This window comes from Drosophila pseudoobscura, chromosome X (assembly GCF_009870125.1).
Source record: "Drosophila pseudoobscura strain MV-25-SWS-2005 chromosome X, UCI_Dpse_MV25, whole genome shotgun sequence".
Classification (NCBI taxonomy): Eukaryota; Metazoa; Arthropoda; class Insecta; order Diptera; family Drosophilidae; genus Drosophila; species Drosophila pseudoobscura.
The window spans coordinates 65,659,354-65,685,068 of record NC_046683.1 but is presented as its reverse complement, the minus strand read 5'-3'; the positions used below and the strand labels follow the sequence as shown (position 1 = coordinate 65,685,068).

Here is a 25,715-nt window from a genome sequence, read left to right as displayed (position 1 = left end):
GTTTTCTACTGGTTATTACCGATTCAAGTGAATACCGAAATATACGGTCTCATTTTCAAAATATACCGTAAATATACTGACGAATTCAAGTTCTATTCCACATATTCCTCGATTATGATATTCCGTCGATTATTATTAGCTAGCTAGGACCCTCAGTTCTAGCTCATAATTTTAGCCGATTAAAATAAATAAATATATATATGGGCTTCAGCTTTACTTTGCACAAAAATTTCTGGCAACACTCCACTATCGATACTTACTTACTTATCGATACGTAGCAACTCTGGAAATACAGATATAAAGCAAATTTGAGAAAGACGCCTACAAAAGGGAATCGCCGATAGTTTCCATTCAAACAACAACGATCGTTTCCAGGCTGTACAAGAAAATTATTTTGCGGTACAATTAATGGTTTCGTATTGAATCTTTAAAAGAACTTATGCGAAGAGATATACAATTATAATGCCTGTGGAGCACACAAATATAAAGGTGGCAGTGCGTGTAAGGCCGTATAATGCTAAGGAATTAGAACATCAGCAAAGGAGCATCATCAAGGTTATGGATAAATCGGCGCTGCTTTTCGATCCAGACGAAGAAGACGACGAATTCTTCTTCCATGGCACCAAACAGAATTACCGCGACATCACAAAACGCATGAACAAGAAGCTGACGATGGAATTCGATCGCGTATTCGACATAGACAACACAAATCAGGAACTATTTGAAGAGTGTACGGCGCCGCTGGTCGACGCGGTGCTCAATGGGTAAGGGTGGCCTCACATGCCTTTGTTTACAAGTATTTCACATCCCTAATTGTGTGTGTGTGTATTTACAGGTACAACTGCTCTGTGTTTGTGTATGGCGCTACAGGAGCCGGGAAGACATTCACAATGCTGGGCAGCGAGGCAACTCCCGGCATAACGTTTCTGACCATGCGCGACCTGTTCGAGAAGATCCAAGCGCAAAGTGATGCAAGAAAGTTCGATGTGGGTGTCTCATACCTGGAGGTGTACAACGAACACGTTATGAATCTGCTCACAAAGTCGGGTCCGCTAAAACTACGCGAGGATTCCAACGGTGTGGTTGTGAGCGGGCTGCGACTGACGCCCATCTACAGCGCTGAAGAATTGCTGCGGATGCTGGCCCTAGGAAACGGGCATCGCACTCAACACCCAACCGATGCCAACGCAGAGAGCTCGCGATCCCATGCTATCTTCCAGGTGCACATACGTATCACTGATCGGAAAACAGACACAAAGCGAACTGTCAAGCTGTCGATGATTGATTTGGCTGGCAGTGAACGAGCGGCCAGCACCAAGGGTATTGGTGTGCGCTTCAAGGAAGGTGCTAGTATCAACAAGAGTCTTCTGGCACTGGGAAACTGCATCAACAAGTTGGCCGATGGCCTCAAGCACATACCCTATCGTGACTCTAACCTGACACGCATCCTTAAGGACTCTCTAGGCGGCAACTGCCGCACTTTGATGGTGGCCAACGTGTCGATGAGCTCTCTTACATACGAAGACACCTACAACACCTTGAAGTACGCTAGTCGCGCGAAGAAGATCCGAACCACATTGAAGCAGAACGTGATCAAGTCGAAAATGCCCACCGAGTTCTATGTGAAGAAGATCGACGAGGTCATGGCCGAGAATGAGCGACTGAAAGAGCGCAACAAAGCGTTGGAGGCGAAGGTAGCTCAGCTAGAGCGTGGAGGCAGCAATGGCTACGATCCGCAGGAGCTGAAGTCATGGTACAGCAGGATAGATGCTGTATATGCCACTGCTAAGACGATGCAGGAGTGCGGAATCGGCATACGGAGTAAGATTAAGATTATTAATTATCGTCAGACGCTGAAAAAGGACTTTGAGGAGTTCAGAAAGATGTTGTCCCAGGACCAACGGATGTGCCAAGAGGTAAGTGCACAAATGACAGTAGTTTATTTTGCTTTTAATTCAGCGAAAGCGGGTCTCGAACACAATCAGTCTTAATTATCGCCAAGCAGCTCCTTCTGCTTGCTGGCCAGCAGCTTATCCGCTTCGGCAATGAACTTATCCCCAATGGCCGTGACCTGGGTCTGGGCAGCAAAGGCATCATCTTTGCCGACGTCCGGCTGCTTCTTCAGTTTTCGAATGTGGTCGTTCTGAACGTTTCGTATGGCATCCCGGTACTTGACGAACAGAGCCTTGGCGTTCTTGGACAGATTCTCGCGGTGCTCCTTGGTCACCTTGGGTATGGGTATGAACAGTGTCGTGCCGTCCTGCTGGGGATTTAGATTCATGCCGCTCTTCTCGATGGCCCTCAGTACGTCGGGAATGGTTTGGGGAAAGGCAATCATATTGACAATAATCGTCTTAGGATTCTTTCGCGATATCTGTGCCAGCTCCTGGAGCTCGTGCTCATCGCCGTCCACTTTGATGCGCAGCGTGTCAATGGCTCCGCTGGTAGAGCGTAGCGACAGGTGCTTGATAAAGTCCTCCTTCATCTGCTGCACCGACCTTTCCATTTGTGTGTTGAGGCTGTCCAAGTTGATAATCTCTCGCAGTTGCTGCTCATTGATTTCCACTTTTCCCGCCTTTCCTTTGCCGCCTTTCTCCTTCTTTTTGTCCTTGCCTTTTGCATAACCGCGCGCCTGCAACAAGCCGGTCTGTATTTGCTGCGGCTGCTCCCGCTTCTCTACCGGCAACAGTCTGGCGGTGCAAGGGAGCAGTGACCGCCGCACTGGATCCTGGCGCCCACCCAGGGCTATTAAATGCAGCGTATTCCTGAGCATTTGTTTCAGTTTTGTAAATTTGTTTGAGTAAATGCGGCGGCGAGTGATCTGAACAGCTGTTTCTAGGGGCTGCCAACTTTGAAAAATATGACTAACGTAACGTAACATATCGTGACGTAATATAGTCAAGAAACGATGCTAAACGCGGGCTTATTTGAATTTTAAATTGTGTTTTAACGGAATTTATTGAATGATTCGATAAATTTGTTTAGGATTACCGACGTTTTAATAACTACATGACTACACTGGCTAATCAAAACGACAAATACTCGGAAGAGCTGCCGAGCTGGCAAGATAAGGTACAGCACGCCTACCGGGAAGTGGAGAGTCTGAAGCGCGAGGTCAATCAATCGAAGCTTCAGCAAATCCTTGGCCTTTATGTGAAGAGGAAGGATCTCGAACTGCAGATGGCAAAGCAGAATATATCCAGCAATCACCTGTACTTGATCAACCGGGAGCTGGTGGAGAACTCGGACCTTATACGCAAATCCTTTACCACGGCTTGCGATGTCCTGTGCCAGGCGTACAATCGTCTCGAGGATGCGGAGAAGTTGACACCGGAGATACAAGCATTGTACGATCGTCTGCACCGAAAAATGCGATTCGCTGAGTCTGAGGCGAACGCTACAGAATTCGAAGCGAACGAGACTGAGAAGACTGGGCACAAGCGTTTACTGGCCAGTGAGGAGGACGAAGAACAATCGACTACAACAACGGCCAGTGCCAAAAAGCGCCAATTTGTGCGGGCATCTGAAATTGACGATGATCTCCATTTGAGTGTGGACAGTACTGACAGCCTGGAAACAGACTCAGACTCTGACGAGGCGCACAAGACATTCAAGAAGCCACATAATCTCAACCAGACGCAAGTCCTAAGCACTACCTACAATGCCCTGACGTCGACGGTCACAAAACAGCGAAATGTCCACCAACGCATTGTCACAGATCTGCTCTCCGACCAAAATGTACGCGGTGGCAACGACAAGATCAAGCAAGGTACTTATTCATAGACGAGTTTTTCCAGCCCAGCCCAGCCCAGCAGAGACGTAACTTGAACCTAATTAATGCTTTTCACTTGCAGTTCTGCTGAAGTCTAGCAACTTTACTACCCAAGGACTGCAGCGAAGCCTGGCCGCGGCCTCAATAGCCAAGGAAAACGTAAAATTCAATGGAAATTATGTGCGCAAGAGTCCGCGAGCCCTTGTGGCAAAAGGTTAGTACCAGAGAAGGCTTCTTCTGTTCTTCTATTCGGTATTTCATTTCCATTCCTTTCATCCATTCCCAGCAATGTCGGGAAACCCAACGATAACCCGTAAACCACTGGGAACTGGAAATAAGGAGCCGCCTTTGGTAAAGTTCAATCGGGCCGCATCGTTTCGCTTGAAGAAATGAGGAGGGACGCCCTCTACGTTAGTTTTAATATATATTTTTTTTTCGCTTGGACTCGAAACCATTTAATACCCGCAGAACACTAACCCAACCCAAACCCAATCCAAACTTGAAACGTCTTGAGTACTTTATTCAAACAGAAACCACACCATTTTTTATATTTATGTACGTTAATTTTTAATTTGAATGAAAACTGCGTCACGCGCTTAACTAAAAATATATGGCCGCTTCCTTGCCATCACCAAGATTATGTCTGTCTCTGCGATAAATGTCGTCCGCAGTCGCATGTCTATTGCTCCGAGGCGGGGCCAGACCCAGCAAGCCAAGGAGCATGTAAAGAAGCGCACCAAGATTTACGCCCATCAAAAGGAGCCCGGGTGCCAGCAGGGGACCGAGAAGGCCCAGCATGGCATTGGGAGCAGAAGGAGCTGGCCAGTTGGTTGTGTAAACACTGTCGTAGGCGTATTCTCCGCGTCGCCAGGGCTTCTGCGTCGGATGTCCGTTCTCGCTGATGGAGGGCCTCTGCCGATCGCCGTCTGGACTCAGGTCCAGTTCCTTGTTCTTGCTTTCAGCCGTCAGAGAATATCGCGGCACAAAGGCTGTGTCTGCGCCCGATTTTCCGTCGCTCCCGGATCCGCTGGCAACCGTGAGACAGGCAATAAAGATTAGCGGCAGCCACATATCTTCTGTTTTCAATGTTAAGCTTGTTTACCCGGCGTTCGACGTGCACTTTTATAGCCACCCACCTGCTGGTGGCAAGACGAAGGGTATGAGCCGTGACTGGGACCGTGGCATGTGACAGTCTCGTGGTTCTTTGGAGCTGTCAAGATGCCAGTCTGGACTGGTGACGTACAATAAGCATATATTTATTTAAGGTAATCGTTGATCTGTTGTATATAATAGTATAATAATATAATATGATTAACGTAATTGCTGTTCATCTTGTGGTACCAAAAAGAAGATTATTGTCTGGCTGACCCCGCGTGGGCAATTTCGTGGTCTAGTTAAGGCGCTGCGCTCTGAGGAGAACCTGAGGCTTTTCGATCTCCGCCTTGCTCTGCACCAGCTTTAGTTCGCGCTCGCAGGCCTTGACTGGGCCGTCGTTATGCGGTAGGGCCGCGACAGTCCGCTTGATCACTGCCTGCAGACTGGCAATAGTCTTCTCGAAGACGTCGCTTACATCTTCACAGGCATGACTATGGGCGAGGAAAAGGGAGGCGAAGAGATCGCCTGTGCCGGTGAACACCAGATCCTTGCCGCCCTGCTTGGGTATATCGATAGCCAGCCTGGGGCCATTCAGCTGGCTTAGGAAGGCACGCAGGACGCCCGGCTGGCCGAGATCACTGCTGGAGATGACCACCGTCTTGATCTGGCGCTTATGAAACCAATCCATGGCCTCCCACACAGCAGTCTCGCTGCGCACCTCCTTGCCCGTGAGCAGCTCAACCTCGTACTGATTCGGAGTTATGATGTCCGCCAAAGGAATGATTTCGTCACGATAGATAGGCAGCAGCTCCTTGGGAACGTACAGCTGACCGTTGTCGCCCATAACAGGATCACATACATATACCAGATTGGGATTAGCCTGGCGTAGCTTCTGCACAATAATTCCCACCTCGCGTAGGAACAGTGGATTGCCGATGTAGCCGGTCAACAGGTGGGAGTAGTGGCCCAGCAGCTCATTCCCCTCCAGGCCTTCGATGATCGTGACTGTAGATGAATGGAGTTAGTCATAATCATAGCATCAATGGAATGGATGCTCACGTTACCAAGCTCTTTTTCGTTGGAAATGGGTCCCTTGAAGGTCTTGTAGCCCGTGTGATTTGAGAATTGTACGGAGTTCAACGGATCCACATCGAAGCCCAGCAACTAGACAGAGATAGCAACAGATGAAGGAACTTGAAAAGTATTGGCCTGTGGAAGATAACGAACCTGAAGCGGGTAGGTGGCTACTTTATTGCCCACATAGCCGTGCACCACATGACTCTGGATGGAGAGAACTCGTTTGGTTGCTGCTGCTGATGCCATTTTTACCAATCAAGCTCCTCTGCTGATCCGCACCACAGAAGAAAGGTACCTGGTTTCGTGGTGGAGGAGGAATATAGACTGCCGGTCAATGGTTACTTGAAGCTGGGGGCATACAAGTGCTGTTATCTGGAGCGGTCTGTGAAACGAAACTACCGATAAGAGGCACAAAACAGATTGTGATGCCCGTAAACAACAAGTCGTGAGCACAGACAGGGGGAGAGATTGAGAGAGTATGCGCTTTTCCAATTACAACAATTGAGAGACCTTGGAAATAGCTCTCAGTGGGAAGGCTCCCACCCACCCCGTAAAATATACCGTCCGACCCTCAGAAATATACCAAAAATATACTATAAATATACTGACGAATTCAAGTTCTATTCTACATATTTCTCGATTTTGATATTACTAGCTAAATAAAACCCTCAGCCCTGCCCATACATATAATTTTATCCGACTTATGAATCAATACTTGACTGGTTTAATTTAAATATCTGACTTGTTTTCTTGCTCTTTTTGCTCCTCAACAACAATATAGCGTCTCGTTATGATGAAAAAAAAACCAACTTAGCCCACTTAAGCCCCCTCTATTTAATTAGTTCAACTACTTCAGGTAACAACGCTAACTTTCACCTGAACTGCGCTAAAATGATTAAATCTGCATTATTTTCGGTGGAGAATGGAAAAACCCCTTTGGTTTATAATAGGTAAATCGTTCTCCATCAAGGATTGGAAACCATATTGCTCAATTTTGATGCTCCGTCGAATATTATTAGCTAGATAGAACATTTAGCCCACATAATTTTATCCAATTAATTAACCTATTTTCTTATTGACTGGCTTATTTTAAACAATTGCTTTTGTTGGATTAAATCCAAAAAAAGGTTTTAGCGAAAATGGTCAAACAAAAAAAACGAAAAAGGATAGTGGTTCATATTGCTGCTAATATTCCGGCTAACAAAAACGTTAATGTTGTTGGTATTTGAAGACTCATTTTTTGTCAACCAGAGTATTGGCATTTGTATACCCTACTTTGTTAATTTAATACGGAGATAATGTGTTCCAAGCTGCTTTTAAACGTAATTAATCAAAAACTTTTCGCAGATCGATATGTTTTAGACGTATTCATGCATTTCATTAGTATCTTGTATAGATCCTGATACCGATAAATGTAAAATGTCGTTGAAATAGCTTTAAAACTGAGACTGAGTTTATATGTACCTTCTGAGAGCATATTTCACAAAATATTTCTCCGCATAAACGGCCCGAGGCTTAAACCTTCACTTTCCCGTGTCCTGCGCTGCTTTGGTGATTTTCCCACTTTAAATCAGTTTATTTACTTTATTTCTCTCTTCATTTCATTTTAGCAGGCCACCGGAGGGCCAGGAAGACTCTTTGCACGCCAGCGGGAGTCCTGCCATTCGACTGCCATCAGAAAATGGGACATCAATTTGTTCACGATTTTCGCAAAAAATCATGATGGTTACATCATTAAATTTGCCAAAAATCGGCCTCATTTTCGAAGTCGAGATTTTGTTGCCGTTCGACAGTCTGGATCCTCGCGATCCTGGGAGACTAGGTCCTTCACCGATCGGGCCCTATTTATCTGAGATATAGCCTTCCGAAGATTGGCATATTATAAAATACTGGTTTCTTATGCACGCTATATCTCTGCAATACGGCAGCCGATCTGGGAGCGGCACGTCTCTCCGTGTTCGGGAGAGTCCTGACAATCGACTGCTATCAGAAAAAGAGACATCAATTTGTTCACGATTTTCGCAAAAAATCATGATGGTTACATCATTAAATTTGCCAAAAATCGGCCTCATTTTCGAAGTCGAGATTTTGATGGCGTTCGACAGTCTGGATCCTCGCGATCCTTGGAGACTAGGTCCTTCACCGATCGGGCCCTATTTAACTGAGATATAGCCTTCCGAAGATTGACATATTATGAAAATACTGGTTTCTTCTGCACGCTATATCTCTGCAATACGGCAGCCGATCTGGGAGCGGCATATCTGCCGTTCGAACTGTCGTTCGACAGTCTGGATCCTCGCGATCCTGGGAGACTAGGTCCTTCACCGATCGGGCCCTATTTATCTGAGATATAGCCCTCCGAAGATTGGCATATTATGAAAATACTGGTTTCTTGTGCACGCTATATCTCTGCAATACGGCAGCCAATCTGGGAGCGGCATATCTGCCGTTCGACAGTCTGGATCCTCGCGATCCTGGGAGACTAGGTCCTTCACCGATCGGGCCCTATTTATCTGAGATAAAGCCCTCCGAAGATTGGCATATTATGAAAATACTGGTTTCTTCTGCACGCTATATCTCTGCAATACGGCAGCCGATCTGGGAGCGGCATATCTCTCCGTGATCGGGAGAGTCCTGCCATTCGACTGCTATCAGAAAAAGGGACATCAATTTGTTCACGATTTTCGCAAAAAATCATGATGGTTACATCATTAAATTTGCCAAAAATCGGCCTCATTTTCGAAGTCGAGATTTTGATGCCGTTCGACAGTCTGGATCCTCGCGATCCTTGGAGACTAGGTCCTAAACCGATCGGGCCCTATTTAACTGAGATATAGCCTTCCGAAGATTGGCATATTATGAAAATACTGGTTTCTTCTGCACGCTATATCTCTGCAATACGGCAGCCGATCTGGGAGCGGCACGTCTCTCCGTGATCGGGAGAGTCCTGCCAATCGACTGCCATCAGAAAAAGGGACATCAATTTGTTCACGATTTTCGCAAAAAAATATGATGGTTACATCATTAAATTTGCCAAAAATGGGCCTCATTTTCGAAGTCGAGATTTTGATGCCGTTCGACAGTCTGGATCCTCGCGATCCTTGGAGACTAGGTCGTAAACCGATCGGGCCCTATTTAACTGAGATATAGCCTTCCGAAGATTGGCATATTATGAAAATACTGGTTTCTTGTGCACGCTATATCTCTGCAATACGGCAGCCGATCTGGGAGCGGCATATCTCTCCGTGATCGGGAGAGTCCTGCCATTCGACTGCTATCAGAAAAAACGACATCAATTTGTCCACGATTTTCGCAAAAAATCATGATGGTTACATCATTAAATTTGCCAAAAATCGGCCTCATTTTCGAAGTGGAGATTTTGACGCCGTTCGACAGTCTGGATCCTCGCGATCCTTGGAGGCTAGGTCCTTCACCGATCGGGCCCTATTTAACTGAAATATAGCCTTCCGAAGATTGGCATATTATGAAAATACTGGTTTCTTGTGCACGCTATATCTCTGCAATACGGCAGCCGATCTGGGAGCGGCATATCTCTCCGTGATCGGGAGAGTCCTGCCATTCGACTGCTATCAGAAAAAGGGACATCAATTTGTCCACGATTTTCGCAAAAAATCATGATGGTTACATCATTAAATTTGCCAAAAATCGGCCTCATTTTCGAAGTGGAGATTTTGACGCCGTTCGACAGTCTGGATCCTCGCGATCCTTGGAGACTAGGTCCTAAACCGATCGGGCCCTATTTAACTGAGATATAGCCTTCCGAAGATTGGCATATTATGAAAATACTGGTTTCTTGTGCACGCTATATCTCTGCAATACGGCAGCCGATCTGGGAGCGGCATATCTCTCCGTGATCGGGAGAGTCCTGCCATTCGACTGCTATCAGAAAAAGGGACATCAATTTGTCCACGATTTTCGCAAAAAATCATGATGGTTACATCATTAAATTTGCCAAAAATCGGCCTTATTTTCGAAGTCGAGATTTTGATGCCGTTCGACAGTCTGGATCCTCGCGAGCCTTGGAGACTAGGTCCTTCACCGATCGGGCCCTATTTAACTGAAATATAGCCTTCCGAAGATTGGCATATTATGAAAATACTGGTTTCTTGTGCACGCTATATCTCTGCAATACGGCAGCCGATCTGGGAGCGGCACGTCTATCCGTGATCGGGAGAGTCCTGCCAATCGACTGCTATCAGAAAAAGAGACATCAATTTGTTCACGATTTTCACAAAAAATCATGATGGTTACATCATTAAATTTGCCAAAAATCGGCCTCATTTTCGAAGTCTTGTTCACGCTATATCTCTGCAATACGGCAGCCGATCTGGGAGCGGCATATCTCTCCGTGATCGGGAGAGTCCTGCCATTCGACTGCTATCAGAAAAAGGGACATCAATTTGTCCACGATTTTCGCAAAAAATCATGATGGTTACATCATTAAATTTGCCAAAAATCGGCCTTATTTTCGAAGTCGAGATTTTGATGCCGTTCGACAGTCTGGATCCTCGCGATCCTTGGAGACCAGGTCCTTCACCGATCGGGCCCTATTTAACTGAGATATAGGCTTCCGAAGATTGGCATATTATGAAAATACTGGTTTCTTCTGCACGCTATATCTCTGCAATACGGCAGCCGATCTGGGAGCGGCATATCTGCCGTTCGACAGTCTGGATCCTCGCGATCCTGGGAGACTAGGTCCTTCACCGATCGGACGCTATTTATCTGAGATATAGCCTTCCGAAGATTGGCATATTATGAAAATACTGGTTTCTTCAGCACGCTATATCTCTGCAATACGGCAGCCGATCTGGGAGCGGCATATCTCTCCGTGATCGGGAGAGTCCTGCCAATCGACTGCTGTCAGAAAAAGATACATCAATTTGTTCACGATTTTCGCAAAAAATCATGATGGTTACATCATTAAATTTGCCAAAAATCGGCCTCATTTTCGAAGTGGAGATTTTGATGCCGTTCGACAGTCTGGATCCTCGCGATCCTTGGAGACTAGGTCCTAAACCGATCGGGCCCTATTTAACTGAGATATAGCCTTCCGAAGATTGGCATATTATGAAAATACTGGTTTCTTGTTCACGCTATATCTCTGCAATACGGCAGCCGATCTTGTGCACGCTATATCTCTGCAATACGGCAGCCAATCTGGGAGCGGCATATCTGCCGTACGACAGTCTGGATCCTCGCGATCCTGGGAGACTAGGTCCTTCACCGATCGGGCCCTATTTATCTGAGATATAGCCTTCCGAAGATTGACATATCATGAAAATACTGGTTTCTTGTGCACGCTATATCTCTGCAATACGGCAGCCGATCTGGGAGCGGCATATCTCTCCGTGATCGGGAGAGTCCTGCCAATCGACTGCCATCAGAAAAAGGGACATCAATTTGTTCACGATTTTCGCAAAAAATCATGATGGTTACATCATTAAATTTGCCAAAAATCGGCCTCATTTTCGAAGTGGAGATTTTGATGCCGTTCGACAGTCTGGATCCTCGCGATCCTTGGAGACTAGGTCCTAAACCGATCGGGCCCTATTTAACTGAGATATAGCCTTCCGAAGATTGGCATATTATGAAAATACTGGTTTCTTGTTCACGCTATATCTCTGCAATACGGCAGCCGATCTGGGAGCGGCATATCTGCCGTTCGACAGTCTGGATCCTCGCGATCCTGGGAGACTAGGTCCTTCACCGATCGGGCGCTATTTATCTGAGATATAGCCTTCCGAAGATTGGCATATTATGAAAATACTGGTTTCTTCAGCACGCTATATCTCTGCAATACGGCAGCCGATCTGGGAGCGGCATATCTGCCGTTCGACAGTCTGGATCCTCGCGATCCTGGGAGACTAGGTCCTTCACCGATCGGGCCCTATTTATCTGAGATATAGCCTTCCGAAGATTGACATATCATGAAAATACTGGTTTCTTGTTCACGCTATATCTCTGCAATACGGCAGCCGATCTGGGAGCGGCATATCTCTCCGTGATCGGGAGAGTCCTGCCAATCGACTGCCAATCGAAGTGGAGATTTTGATGCCGTTCGACAGTCTGGATCCTCGCGATCCTTGGAGACTAGGTCCTAAACCGATCGGGCCCTATTTAACTGAGATATAGCCTTCCGAAGATTGGCATATTATGAAAATACTGGTTTCTTGTTCACGCTATATCTCTGCAATACGGCAGCCGATCTGGGAGCGGCATATCTGCCGTTCGAACTGTCGTTCGACAGTCTGGATCCTCGCGATCCTGGGAGACTAGGTCCTTCACCGATCGGGCCCTATTTAACTGAGATATAGCCTTCCGAAGATTGGCATATTATGAAAATACTGGTTTCTTGTGCACGCTATATCTCTGCAATACGGCAGCCAATCTGGGAGCGGCATATCTGCCGTACGACTGTCTGGATCCTCGCGATCCTTGGAGACTAGGTCCTAAACCGATCGGGCCCTATTTAACTGAGATATAGCCTTCCGAAGATTGGCATATTATGAAAATACTGGTTTCTTGTTCACGCTATATCTCTGCAATACGGCAGCCGATCTGGGAGCGGCATATCTGCCGTTCGAACTGTCGTTCGACAGTCTGGATCCTCGCGATCCTGGGAGACTAGGTCCTTCACCGATCGGGCCCTATTTAACTGAGATACAGCCTTCCGAAGATTGGCATATTATGAAAATACTGGTTTCTTGTGCACGCTATATCTCTGCAATACGGCAGCCGATCTGGGAGCGGCATATCTCTCCGTGATCGGGAGAGTCCTGCCATTCGACTGCTATCAGAAAAAGGGACATCAATTTGTTCACGATTTTCGCAAAAAATCATGATGGTTACATCATTAAATTTGCCAAAAATCGGCCTCATTTTCGAAGTCGAGATTTTGATGCCGTTCGACAGTCTGGATCCTCGCGATCCTTGGAGACTAGGTCCTAAACCGATCGGGCCCTATTTAACTGAGATATAGCCTTCCGAAGATTGGCATATTATGAAAATACTGGTTTCTTCTGCACGCTATATCTCTGCAATACGGCAGCCGATCTGGGAGCGGCACGTCTCTCCGTGATCGGGAGAGTCCAGCCAATCGACTGCTATCAGAAAAAGAGACATCAATTTGTTCACGATTTTCGCAAAAAATCATGATGGTTACATCATTAAATTTGCCAAAAATCGGCCTCATTTTCGAAGTGGAGATTTTGACGCCGTTCGACAGTCTGGATCCTCGCGATCCTTGGAGGCTAGGTCCTTCACCGATCGGGCCCTATTTATCTGAGATATAGCCTTCCGAAGATTGACATATCATGAAAATACTGGTTTCTTATGCACGCTATATCTCTGCAATACGGCAGCCGATCTGGGAGCGGCACGTCTCTCCGTGATCGGGAGAGTCCTGCCAATCGACTGCTATCAGAAAAAGAGACATCAATTTGTTCACGATTTTCGCAAAAAATCATGATGGTTACATCATTAAATTTGCCAAAAATCGGCCTCATTTTCGAAGTGGAGATTTTGATGCCGTTCGACAGTCTGGATCCTCGCGATCCTTGGAGACTATGTCCTTTACCGATCGGGCCCTATTTATCTGAGATATAGCCTTCCGAAGATTGGCATATTATGAAAATACTGGTTTCTTGTGCACGCTATATCTCTGCAATACGGCAGCCGATCTGGGAGCGGCATATCTCTCCGTGATCGGGAGAGTCCTGCCAATCGACTGCCATCAGAAAAGGGACATCAATTTTTTCACGATTTTCGCAAAAAATCATGATGGTTACATCATTAAATTTGCCAAAAATCGGCCTCATTTTCGAAGTCGAGATTTTGATGCCGTTCGACAGTCTGGATCCTCGCGATCCTTGGAGACTAGGTCCTAAACCGATCGGGCCCTATTTATCTGAGATATAGCCCTCCGAAGATTGGCATATTATGAAAATACTGGTTTCTTGTGCACGCTATATCTCTGCAGTACGGCAGCCGATCGGGGCGCGGCATGTCTCTCCGTGATCGAGAGAGTCCTGCCAATCTATATACTGTATGGATAGCGTTTAAACCGCTTAAAATTACTCTTGTAAATATATCCATTTGATCTTTTCTCTGTATTCATCTTATTTTTTCTTCTTAAGCTATTATTTATTCGGTTACATTATTTAACTCTTCCTTTCGTTTGGCAGGTCGCCACCTTCCGCGGACACCGTTATGCCGACCATCGCTTATCAGGGGCTTTCCCCTTTTGGTCTTCCGGTTCATATGAGCGAGTGTGCCGGCTCCAGCACAAGGGGCCGCGATGACAGAATCGTATCCCAGCAGACACAGAACACAGCAGGACAGAAGCGCACCCCTTGCAATATCCGAAACTAGCAAGCCATCGTCATCCTTCGACCCGACCACCGACCGCAAGGACTTTGACTATGTCAACCAAGGGGCTACGCGGGCTAATAGACTCTAGATGTAGCTCGTAGTTGTTAGGTTTAAGAATATACGCGTCCATTTATTTAGATAGTAGATACAAATGCTTAAACTTTAAATTTATTTATACTAAGCTAAGTTTTGATGAATAAAACTGTTCAAAAATCATCCTTGCTGTATCCTTTATGGGGGAAACTATCCCGACTACAAAAAGGCGTGGCACGCCCAGATCGGTTGACAAAACAAAATAGTTTTGTTTGGGGAAAATGTCCTTGATCCTTGATAAGGACTCCATCAAATCAGGGACCTTTTTTTGATCACAGGAAGCCGTCGCACGTCTTGCTCGGCCCACAAATAGCCGAGAAAACTAAATATGTATGGTTGGGGTTGTTGTAGTCCTTACCGAAGGATCAAGGAAAGTTTTCTGATCACTGCGGGCCATGGCACGCCCCGATCGGGACACAAATTAGGGAGAAAACGATATATATATGTCTGGATAAAATATCCTTGATCCTTGGTCCTTGACAAGGAATGCATTAGATCAAGGAAGCTATTCCGAACACAGGAAGACATCGCACGCCCCGATCGGGCCACAAATTAGGGAGAAAACAACAAAAGTTGTTGTTGTCAAATTTTGGTTGTTGTACAACAACAACCCTCAACCTGCGACCGCCCAAATGGACAAAATTTTAAATTTTGATCTGGAATACCAGGCGAACAGAAATCAGCAGAAGGTCGCTGGTTTTTTTAAAATTCCTTTTAATTTGGTTTTTACGTTTTTTCATATTTTCTTTGGCCGCTAAAATGGAGAAAAAGAAGAATTTCAAATCTGTCCTCCATTTCTGTTCCGATCGGAACGTGCGATGGCTTCCTGTGCTCGGAATGACATCCTTCATCTAAGGCAGTCCATATCAAGGACCAAGGATAAAGGATATTTTCTCCAGACATGTATATCTTGTTTTCTCCCTTATTAAAGGCCCGATTGGGGCGTGTCATGGCCCGTTGTTATCAGAAAAATCTCCTTGATCCTTCGGTAAGGACTCCAACAACCCCAACCATACATATTTAGTTTTCTCGGCTATTTGTGGGCCGAGCAAGACGTGCGACGGCTTCCTGTGATCAAAAAAAGGTCCCTGATTTGATGGAGTCCTTATCAAGGATCAAGGACATTTTCCCCAAACAAAACTATTTTGTTTTGTCAACCGATCTGGGCGTGCCACGCCTTTTTGTAGTCGGGATAGTTTCCCCCATAAAGGATACAGCAAGGATGATTTTTGAACAGTTTTATTCATCAAAACTTAGCTTAGTATAAATAAATTTAAAGTTTAAGCATTTGTATCTACTATCTAAATAAATGGACGCGTATATTCTTAAACCTAACAACTACGAGCTACATCTAGAGTCTATTAGCCCGCGTAGCCCCTTGGTTGACATAGTCAAAGTCCTTGCGGTCGGTGGTCGGGTCGAAGGATGACGATGGCTTGCTAGTTTCGGATATTGCAAGGGGTGCGCTTCTGTCCTGCTGTGTTCTGTGTCTGCTGGGATACGATTCTGTCATCGCGGCCCCTTGTGCTGGAGCCGGCACACTCGCTCATATGAACCGGAAGACCAAAAGGGGAAAGCCCCTGATAAGCGATGGTCGGCATAACGGTGTCCGCGGAAGGTGGCGACCTGCCAAACGAAAGGAAGAGTTAAATAATGTAACCGAATAAATAATAGCTTAAGAAGAAAAAATAAGATGAATACAGAGAAAAGATCAAATGGATATATTTACAAGAGTAATTTTAAGCGGTTTAAACGCTATCCATACAGTATATAGATTGGCAGGACTCTCTCGATCACGGAGAGACATGCCGCGCCCCGATCGGCTGCCGTACTGCAGAGATATAGCGTGCACAAGAAACCAGTATTTTCATAATATGCCAATCTTCGGAGGGCTATATCTCAGATAAATAGGGCCCGATCGGTTTAGGACCTAGTCTCCAAGGATCGCGAGGATCCAGACTGTCGAACGGCATCAAAATCTCGACTTCGAAAATGAGGCCGATTTTTGGCAAATTTAATGATGTAACCATCATGATTTTTTGCGAAAATCGTGAAAAAATTGATGTCCCTTTTTCTGATGGCAGTCGATTGGCAGGACTCTCCCGATCACGGAGAGATATGCCGCTCCCAGATCGGCTGCCGTATTGCAGAGATATAGCGTGCAGTAGAAACCAGTATTTTCATGATATGTCAATCTTCGGAAGGCTATATCTCAGATAAATAGGGCCCGATCGGTTTAGGACCTAGTCTCCAAGGATCGCGAGGATCCAGACTGTCGAACGGCATCAAAATCTCGACTTCGAAAATGAGGCCGATTTTTGGCAAATTTAATGATGTAACCATCATGATTTTTTGCGAAAATCGTGAAAAAATTGATGTCCCTTTTTCTGATGGCAGTCGATTGGCAGGACTCTCCCGATCACGGAGAGATATGCCGCTCCCAGATCGGCTGCCGTATTGCAGAGATATAGCGTGCACAAGAAACCAGTATTTTCATAATATGCCAATCTTCGGAAGGCTATATCTCAGTTATATAGGGCCCGATCGGTGAAGGACCTAGTCTCCAAGGATCGCGAGGATCCAGACTCTCGAACGGCATCAAAATCTCGACTTCGAAAATGAGGCCGATTTTTGGCAAATTTAATGATGTAACCATCATGATTTTTTGCGAAAATCGTGAAAAAATTGATGTCCCTTTTTCTGATGGCAGTCGATTGGCAGGACTCTCCCGATCACGGAGAGATATGCCGCTCCCAGATCGGCTGCCGTATTGCAGAGATATAGCGTGCACAAGAAACCAGTATTTTCATAATATGCCAATCTTCGGAAGGCTATATCTCAGTTATATAGGGCCCGATCGGTTTAGGACCTAGTCTCCAAGGATCGCGAGGATCCAGACTGTCGAACGGCATCAAAATCTCCACTTCGAAAATGAGGCCGATTTTTGGTAAATTTAATGATGTAACCATCATGATTTTTTGCGAAAATCGTGAAAAAATTGATGTCCCTTTTTCTGATGGCAGTCGATTGGCAGGACTCTCCCGATCACGGAGAGATATGCCGCTCCCAGATCGGCTGCCGTATTGCAGAGATATAGCGTGCAGAAGAAACCAGTATTTTCATGATATGTCAATCTTCGGAAGGCTATATCTCAGATAAATAGGGCCCGATCGGTGAAGGACCTAGTCTCCCAGGATCGCGAGGATCCAGACTGTCGAACGGCATCAAAATCTCGACTTCGAAAATGAGGCCGATTTTTGGCAAATTTAATGATGTAACCATCATGATTTTTTGCGAAAATCGTGAAAAAATTGATGTCCCTTTTTCTGATGGCTGTCGATTGGCAGGACTCTCCCGATCACGGAGAGACGTGCCGCTCCCAGATCGGCTGCCGTATTGCAGAGATATAGCGTGCAGAAGAAACCAGTATTTTCATAATATGCCAATCTTCGGAAGGTTATATCTCAGTTAAATAGGGCCCGATCGGTTTAGGACCTAGTCTCCAAGGATCGCGAGGATCCAGACTGTCGAACGGCATCAAAATCTCCACTTCGAAAATGAGGCCGATTTTTGGCAAATTTAATGATGTAACCATCATGATTTTTTGCGAAAATCGTGAACAAATTGATGTCTCTTTTTCTGATGGCAGTCGATTGGCAGGACTCTCTCGATCACGGAGAGACATGCCGCGCCCCGATCGGCTGCCGCATTGCGGAGATATAGCGTGCAGAAGAAACCAGTATTTCCATGATATGTCAATCTTCGGAAGGCTATATCTCAGATAAAAAAGGCCCGATCGGTGAAGGACCTAGTCTCCCAGGATCGCGAGGATCCAGACTGTCGAACGGCAACAAAATCTCGACTTCGAAAATGAGCCCGATTTTTGGCAAATTTAATGATGTAACCATCATGATTTTTTGCGAAAATCGTGAAAAAATTGATGTCCCTTTTTCTGATGGCAGTCGATTGGCAGGACTCTCTCGATCACGGAGAGACATGCCGCGCCCCGATCGGCTGCCGCATTGCAGAGATATAGCGTGCAGAAGAAACCAGTATTTCCATGATATGTCAATCTTCGGAAGGCTATATCTCAGATAAAAAAGGCCCGATCGGTGAAGGACCTAGTCTCCCAGGATCGCGAGGATCCAGACTGTCGAACGGCAACAAAATCTCGACTTCGAAAATGAGCCCGATTTTTGGCAAATTTAATGATGTAACCATCATGATTTTTTGCGAAAATCGTGAAAAAATTGATGTCCCTTTTTCTGATGGCAGTCGATTGGCAGGACTCTCCCGATCACGGAGAGACGTGCCGCTCCCAGATCGGCTGCCGTATTGCAGAGATATAGCGTGCAGAAGAAACCAGTATTTTCATAATATGCCAATCTTCGGAAGGTTATATCTCAGTTAAATAGGGCCCGATCGGTTTAGGACCTAGTCTCCAAGGATCGCGAGGATCCAGACTGTCGAACGGCATCAAAATCTCCACTTCGAAAATGAGGCCGATTTTTGGCAAATTTAATGATGTAACCATCATGATTTTTTGCGAAAATCGTGAACAAATTGATGTCTCTTTTTCTGATGGCAGTCGATTGGCAGGACTCTCTCGATCACGGAGAGACATGCCGCGCCCCGATCGGCTGCCGCATTGCGGAGATATAGCGTGCAGAAGAAACCAGTATTTCCATGATATGTCAATCTTCGGAAGGCTATATCTCAGATAAAAAAGGCCCGATCGGTGAAGGACCTAGTCTCCCAGGATCGCGAGGATCCAGACTGTCGAACGGCAACAAAATCTCGACTTCGAAAATGAGCCCGATTTTTGGCAAATTTAATGATGTAACCATCATGATTTTTTGCGAAAATCGTGAAAAAATTGATGTCCCTTTTTCTGATGGCAGTCGATTGGCAGGACTCTCCCGATCACGGTCCCAGATCGGCTGCCGTTTAGCAGTCTATAACTTGAAGAAAAAACCAGTATCTTAATGACATGCAAATCTTCGGAAGGCTATATCTCGGACAAATAGGGTCAGATCGGTGAAGGACTTACTTTCCCAGGATCGCGATGTCAGCCGGTCAGGCGCCTGGAGTTGACAGCCGTCAAGCGCACACTCGCTCATATGAACCGGAAGATCAGAAGGGTGAAGCTTCTCGTAAGCGATGGTGGGCATATCGGAGTCCGCTGGCATGCAAAGGGTCTTCCTGGCCACCGGTGGAGGCGACCTGCTAAAATGAAAGGAAGAGGTAAATAAAGTAAATTAATAAATAATAGCTTAATAACTGTACCTGGCGAGGTAAGAGAAGGGGATCGCGACAGAGCAGTTTGTGGCCAGAAAACGTCTCGGCCAATAGAGCTGGAGGATACAGAAATAAAAAAAAGGGCGCGTGCGCCAACTGATTTAAGTGGGAACATCAACAGAGCAGCGCAGGACACGGGAAAGCCTCAGGCCGCTTATCCGGAGAAATATATTTACAATTCGTAATCTTTATTGGGAGCGTGGCGGTAGCCGATAGCCAGACCCGAAGACCCTGGGATGTAATCAAGAAAGTTCGTTTGCGACATGTTCGGTGTATTGTATGGTTAGTGTGCCCCCACTCTTGCCAATTATCATTTCTAGCTCACACACCTTGCCAATTGTATATATTTCATAGTATTTTCCAGTATTTTTGAAGACGCGTTATTTACTCTCCCTCTTGTTTAATGCACCAATGTAGAAATTGTGTAGAAGCGTCACTTACAGCCATAAAAATCTCAATTTGTTCATTATTTTGGAAAAAAAGGAATGTAAAAATGTGAAAAACGGAGGTTTTTCACATTAGCGCTTCCATGAAAAAAGTCGGGCAAAAGTAGGTATCGCTTTTGGTAATTACATACAAATGTATTTAGCGTGTAGTTACCATGTAATGTTCTTTATTTAATGACATTTGTGGTTGACTGTTTTTGCTTAAACCTTATTTTATAAGCAATGCAATAAAGATGAAACCTTAAATTCAACCAGTCTTGTAGGAAATTAATTTAGTAATCGGATAAAATGATGAGCTTAGAGCTGAGGGTCTTAGCTGGCTAGTAATATTGAACCGAATATCAAAAATCAGGAATATGATGCAATTTGAATACAAATCAATCGTCAGTATATTTACGGTATATTTTTAAATTTGTGACGTATTCGGTACACACACTGGTGTTTACGTAAAAGCCGCAATAATTGATCATTTTTTCAATAAAAAGTTGTAATTAAACGAAAACAAACCACATGGCGGCCAGCTTGACGCGTTTCTTGGAGCGCAGCCAACGAACCACGCACGCGGCGCTGAGCAGTGTGCGTCTTTTCAGCAACAGTAACCAGCAACAGCCGCAGCCAGAAGTGGAGGACGATGAGGGTAAGCAACTATTTGCTTACTCCATAGTAATAATAATTATGCTTTTCACTAACCTTTTCGCAGAGTTCCGTGTGCTGAACCTGCGTCCAGTTAAGCAGCAGTTCCAGAGGAGGAGGGACATCAAAAGGGATGATGTTACACCGCCCCGAACCACACGCATGGCTGTCGATCAGGACTGGACGGCGGCCTGGCCAGGTCCGCGCTCCTTCCATCCTGCCAGTGTGCCGTTGCCACTGCGACAGGGCTTCACGGAGCGCGGTGCAGCGGCGCCCTCCAAGTTTGCCAATGCGGAGCTGATGAAAATTCCAAATTTTCTGCATTTGACGCCTCCGGCGATTCGTCAGCAGTGCGAGGCCATTAAGAAATTCTGCACGCCCTGGCCGAAGGGTCTGGAGACCAATGCCAAGTGGAGGACCCACTTTCCCCTAGAAGTCATCACCACAGACTACTGTCAAAGTCTGCCCACGGTTCGCAATCCAGAGGCACGGCGCGTCACCGTCTCGTTAAAGCTGTCCGATCTGAAGTTTGACGACCATGCAAGAGACAAGTTCCTGCGTCTCGTGGGGGAGCGTTACAACAAGGAGACGGACGTGCTCACATTTGTGACCGATCGCTGTCCGCTGCGAAAGCAGAACTATGACTACGCCCTGTATTTGCTCACGGCCTGTTACCACGAGTCCTTCATCACAGAGCCCTGGGAGGCGACCAAGTCCGAGGCTGACATGGAGGTGTATCTGTTCGAGCGGAACCAGGCCAAGCGCTCCACCGAGGCCATCCTCAATTGGAATGCCGCGGAAAATGCACAGAAAAAGTCTCCCAGTGCCAGCTATGCGCAGAGCGTGGAGCAACTAATAAACGAGGGCGAAAATGAGTACAACTTGGCCAAGTACAAGGAGGAGGTAATGAAGATGTTGAATGTTCCGACGCAGTAAGAATTAACCAATTGGCAATAAAGCAACCTTTGTTGAAATAAAGATGTAAAAGATATCGTGGGGTGGTTTGATTTTACCGTGGGAGGATAGGATGGGTCTACAAGAAGAGTTTACAATCAGTATTATTTTCCGCGGCTTAATTCAAGTTGTTCGTCTGTTTCAATATAGGGGGTTAAGTGGGCTAAGCTATGTACGAACCTCACCTAGCCTTCATGGTATGTTAGTCGAAAGGGGTGGCTTCCACCTTGCATGCATGGTATGGTTAACAAGGGTGATAAAACGTTTCAATATTTTTCGATGCAGGCGCCTGGATGCAAAGACCGATTTTATGACTTATTTGTACATTTAGTAGATATGCAAAGAAGGTCTGTTCAATTTTAAAGCTATTTCAATGAAATTTTGCAGATTATGGTCATTTTACTGATACCGAGAATATGCAGGAATCTAATTAAATGCATTAATATGTCAAAAATATGTCAACGCGAGACAAAAAAGCTATTAATTAGGGGCCGAAGCAGCTTTGAAAACAGAATTGTAACATATATTCAAGGAAATAGGGTATACAAAATTGTATACTCTATAAATATGTTGTTTATGTGTAGAAAATGTGTACGTACCGTGTAGTTAGCATGTAGAAATAACAGCTGATGTTTGTTTGTGAAGTTTCGTGGACGTGGACGTCAACGACACTTTGTTTGTTATTCAAATTAAGTTTTCCGTTTAGTATAAGTTTGTTACTATACAATTTTGATTTTTCGAAGTTTCGAAATATTAAAAATTTAAAATTATTAACAAGTTTACAAACTATAACATATATCATTACGTGTATTTGATATCGTACGAGGTAAGTGCTGATTGCTACGCATTCGGTAAATTTGGCCCGTCGCCGGAAGTTCCTCGAGTGCTCTGCACTGCTTTTATCTCAACTTTAGTTTCAATTTGGTAAAAATGCCTTTGCAAGCGGCGACAAGCTACTGCCTCAGTAACAGCAACAACAAGAACAAGCAGGGCGCGCTTATCGGCGACTCGTGTTGAATGTGTAGTTGCTGGGATCCCTCGCCAAAGATATAATTATTTATATATACGTTCTTGTACATGACTATGTGTCTGTTTCTAGTTTGTCTTTGCAGCCAGTCGTTGTCAGGTCTGTCGCCCACGTTTCAGTTTGCTCTTGACGACGGTACCACATCTAGCTGCATCGGCTGCTCCAGCCAACACCTGAGCTAACACACGCCAACAACTGCCGTGCCGTGCCGCGCCGTACGCCAGCGTAGCGTGGCTGCCTATGCCGTTGAAGCCACCGCCCTGACACGTACACGGCGTATGCAGTGACAGGAAGGAGGATCTAAGGAGCCAGAATGCGGAGGCCCAACTTCAAGTGGATGGTCAAGTCCATCCTGGTGCTGCTGATATCGCTCACCCTGCTGGTGCTCATTACCAGCTGGATATCTTCGAGCCCCTACACCAACCGGCCAGTTCATCACGGCGTCGAGCCTCAGCCCGAGAAGGCAGCGCTTTTGGGTCAAAAGGCCGCCGCTGTGAACGAAGATACAGTAGAACGTATTCAGCCCATTCATGTCGAAGCGCTTAAGCCCCGACAACAGGCGGAACTAGAAGCAGGAGCCGAAAAAGAACTTGACCCCGAATCAGATTATCCTGACGAAAAACCCAAACGGATGCGGCCAAAGAACGACGAATATGGCCAGCAGCCTGAGCAAGAGATGCACCTGAAGCCACATGACCAGCAGAACGTCGTAAAAGATTGGCACGACTACGCGGCGATGGATAAAGATACTTTGCGCGTTGGTATCGGGGAAGGGGGCAAGGCGGCCAAACTGGAGGATGAGGCGACGCTAGAGCAGGAGCGTAGAATGTCCTTGGAGAACGGCTTCAATGCTCTGCTCTCCGACTCCATATCTGTTAACCGCTCGCTCCCCGACATTCGCCACAAACTGTAAGTAAAGTAAAAGCAGTAAAGGTCCACCCATCACATAACTAACCAAGTAATGTCCTTATAGCTGCCGCCAGAAGGATTACCTGGCCAACCTGCCTACTGTCAGCGTTATCATCATTTTCTATAACGAGTATCTGAGCGTTCTGATGCGCTCCGTCCACAGTCTGATCAATAGATCGCCCAAAGAGCTGCTCAAGGAGATAATTTTGGTGGACGACTTCAGTGATCGCGACTATCTGCACGCAGAGCTGGAGCTCTACATAAAGGAGCACTTCAGTAAAATCGTTCGTGTGGTGCGTTTGCCCAATCGCACGGGCCTCATTGGAGCGCGTTCGGCCGGGGCACGAAACGCAACCGCGGAAGTGCTCCTCTTCCTCGACTCACACGTGGAGGCCAACTACAATTGGCTGCCACCGCTACTGGAGCCGATTGCCAAAAACAAGCGCACAGCTGTCTGTCCCTTCATCGACGTCATCGACCACGCCACCTTCAACTATCGCGCCCAGGACGAGGGTGCACGCGGTGCCTTTGACTGGGAGTTCTACTACAAACGACTGCCGTTGCTGGATGAGGATCTAAAGTATCCCGCCGATCCCTTCAAGAGTCCCGTCATGGCCGGAGGCCTTTTTGCCATATCCAGGGAGTTCTTCTGGGAACTTGGCGGCTACGACGAGGGCCTGGACATCTGGGGCGGCGAACAGTACGAGCTGAGCTTCAAGATCTGGATGTGCGGCGGCGAAATGTACGACGCACCCTGCTCCCGCATTGGACACATCTATCGTGGCCCTCGCAATCACGTACCCAGTCCCCGAAAGGGTGATTACCTGCATAGAGTAAGTGGAATCTGTTTATAATGGTATTAAATCTCATCGGGGCCTTCCGTTGCAGAACTACAAGCGAGTGGCCGAAGTCTGGATGGATGAGTACAAGAACTACCTGTACGACCATGCTGATGGCATCTACGACCGCATCGATGCCGGAGATCTGACGGAACAAATGGCGATACGCAAAAAGCTAAAATGCAAATCCTTCAAGTGGTTCATGGAAGAGGTGGCATTTGACCTGATCAACAGCTATCCGCCCGTAGATCCGCCCACCTTTGCGCTCGGTGCCATACAGAATGTCGGAGATAAGCGCCTATGCATAGATACGATGGGACGCCGAAAACACAAACGGATGGGCGTGTATGCCTGCGCTGAGGACCTTAAAGTGCCACAAAAGACACAGTTCTGGGAGCTCAGTTGGAAGCGCGACTTGCGGCTGCGTCGTAAGAAGGAATGCCTGGACGTCCAGATTTGGACTGTGAATGCGCCCGTCTGGCTCTGGGATTGCCATTTGCAGGGGGGAAATCAATATTGGTCCTACGACTACCACACACAAACCATCAAGCACGGCCGGGATGGGAGGCGGTGTCTGGAGCTGCTGCCCTTCGCCCAGGAGCTGGTGGTGAACAAGTGCAACACCAGTAATACGTTCATGAAGTGGAACTTTGGCTCCTTTAATAAGACGGCACTAGACAACTACGACAAGGATCTCGTCCTGAATCTGGATTGATTGACTCAACTCCCACTTGCCATGTACTTAACAGCTCGATGTAAATATCTAGGCTAATCTATATATACAAACATACTATATATACATACATATATGAAGTAGGTTGTAAGATAATTGGCCAATTTACTACGACTTAAGCGCACATTCCAATGCTGCATTAAACGAGACTATATATACAATATACAAAAATATACATACAACATACAAATATGTACATACACTCGTACCGTACCTATACGAGGATTGTGTTCACGTGGCTGCCAAAACTCATTAAATTCAGTATGACAGGAGGACAAGAAAAATGCACATGAGCGAGTGTAACTTTGTTTTCGTTTTATTTAATATTAATATCTGTTTGCTTTCAATACGCGTACTTTAAATAAATATAATTTATGTTTCCTCCTACTGCTCCTCTCCTCTCTCCACCGTAACTTCTTCACATTCTGTATATGCTGTATACGGT

General features: G+C 46.1%; 6 protein-coding genes across 6 annotated transcripts; 3 read left to right on the top strand and 3 right to left on the bottom strand.

Annotated features, from left to right (window-relative positions):
- Window positions 1-305: 305 nt before the first annotated feature.
- Klp67A (Kinesin-like protein at 67A) lies at window positions 306-4,407 on the top strand. The gene is made up of 5 exons (XM_001354277.4): window positions 306-764; window positions 836-1,916; window positions 2,986-3,769; window positions 3,855-3,986; window positions 4,059-4,407. The coding sequence occupies exons 1-5, from the start codon at window positions 463-465 to the stop codon at window positions 4,163-4,165; spliced, it is 2,406 nt and encodes an 801-aa protein (XP_001354313.2). The 5' UTR covers window positions 306-462; the 3' UTR covers window positions 4,166-4,407.
- Window positions 1,918-2,864, bottom strand: mRRF1 (mitochondrial ribosome recycling factor 1). Its single transcript, XM_001354278.4, has one exon. It carries the CDS (start codon window positions 2,771-2,773, stop codon window positions 1,988-1,990), a length of 786 nt encoding a protein of 261 aa, XP_001354314.4. The 5' UTR covers window positions 2,774-2,864; the 3' UTR covers window positions 1,918-1,987.
- On the bottom strand, window positions 4,287-4,879 carry LOC6901000 (uncharacterized). The gene has a single exon (XM_002134660.3). The coding sequence runs from the start codon at window positions 4,841-4,843 to the stop codon at window positions 4,373-4,375; it is 471 nt and encodes a 156-aa protein (XP_002134696.1). The 5' UTR covers window positions 4,844-4,879; the 3' UTR covers window positions 4,287-4,372.
- A 133-nt stretch (window positions 4,880-5,012) lies between these two features.
- On the bottom strand, window positions 5,013-6,472 carry Pdxk (pyridoxal kinase). The gene is made up of 3 exons (XM_001354279.3): window positions 6,095-6,472; window positions 5,932-6,031; window positions 5,013-5,872 (listed from the first exon to the last, which is right to left on the bottom strand). The coding sequence occupies exons 1-3, from the start codon at window positions 6,188-6,190 to the stop codon at window positions 5,163-5,165; spliced, it is 906 nt and encodes a 301-aa protein (XP_001354315.1). The 5' UTR covers window positions 6,191-6,472; the 3' UTR covers window positions 5,013-5,162.
- Window positions 6,473-20,571: 14,099 nt separating this feature from the next.
- Window positions 20,572-21,799, top strand: mRpS35 (mitochondrial ribosomal protein S35). Its single transcript, XM_001352678.4, has 2 exons — window positions 20,572-20,812; window positions 20,876-21,799. Exons 1-2 carry the CDS (start codon window positions 20,686-20,688, stop codon window positions 21,742-21,744), a joined length of 996 nt encoding a protein of 331 aa, XP_001352714.3. The 5' UTR covers window positions 20,572-20,685; the 3' UTR covers window positions 21,745-21,799.
- A 580-nt stretch (window positions 21,800-22,379) lies between these two features.
- On the top strand, window positions 22,380-25,558 carry Pgant6 (Polypeptide N-Acetylgalactosaminyltransferase 6). Its single transcript, XM_001352679.3, has 4 exons — window positions 22,380-22,588; window positions 22,862-23,698; window positions 23,763-24,531; window positions 24,587-25,558. Exons 2-4 carry the CDS (start codon window positions 23,103-23,105, stop codon window positions 25,250-25,252), a joined length of 2,031 nt encoding a protein of 676 aa, XP_001352715.1. The 5' UTR covers window positions 22,380-22,588; window positions 22,862-23,102; the 3' UTR covers window positions 25,253-25,558.
- The last annotated feature ends 157 nt before the right edge of the window (window positions 25,559-25,715 follow it).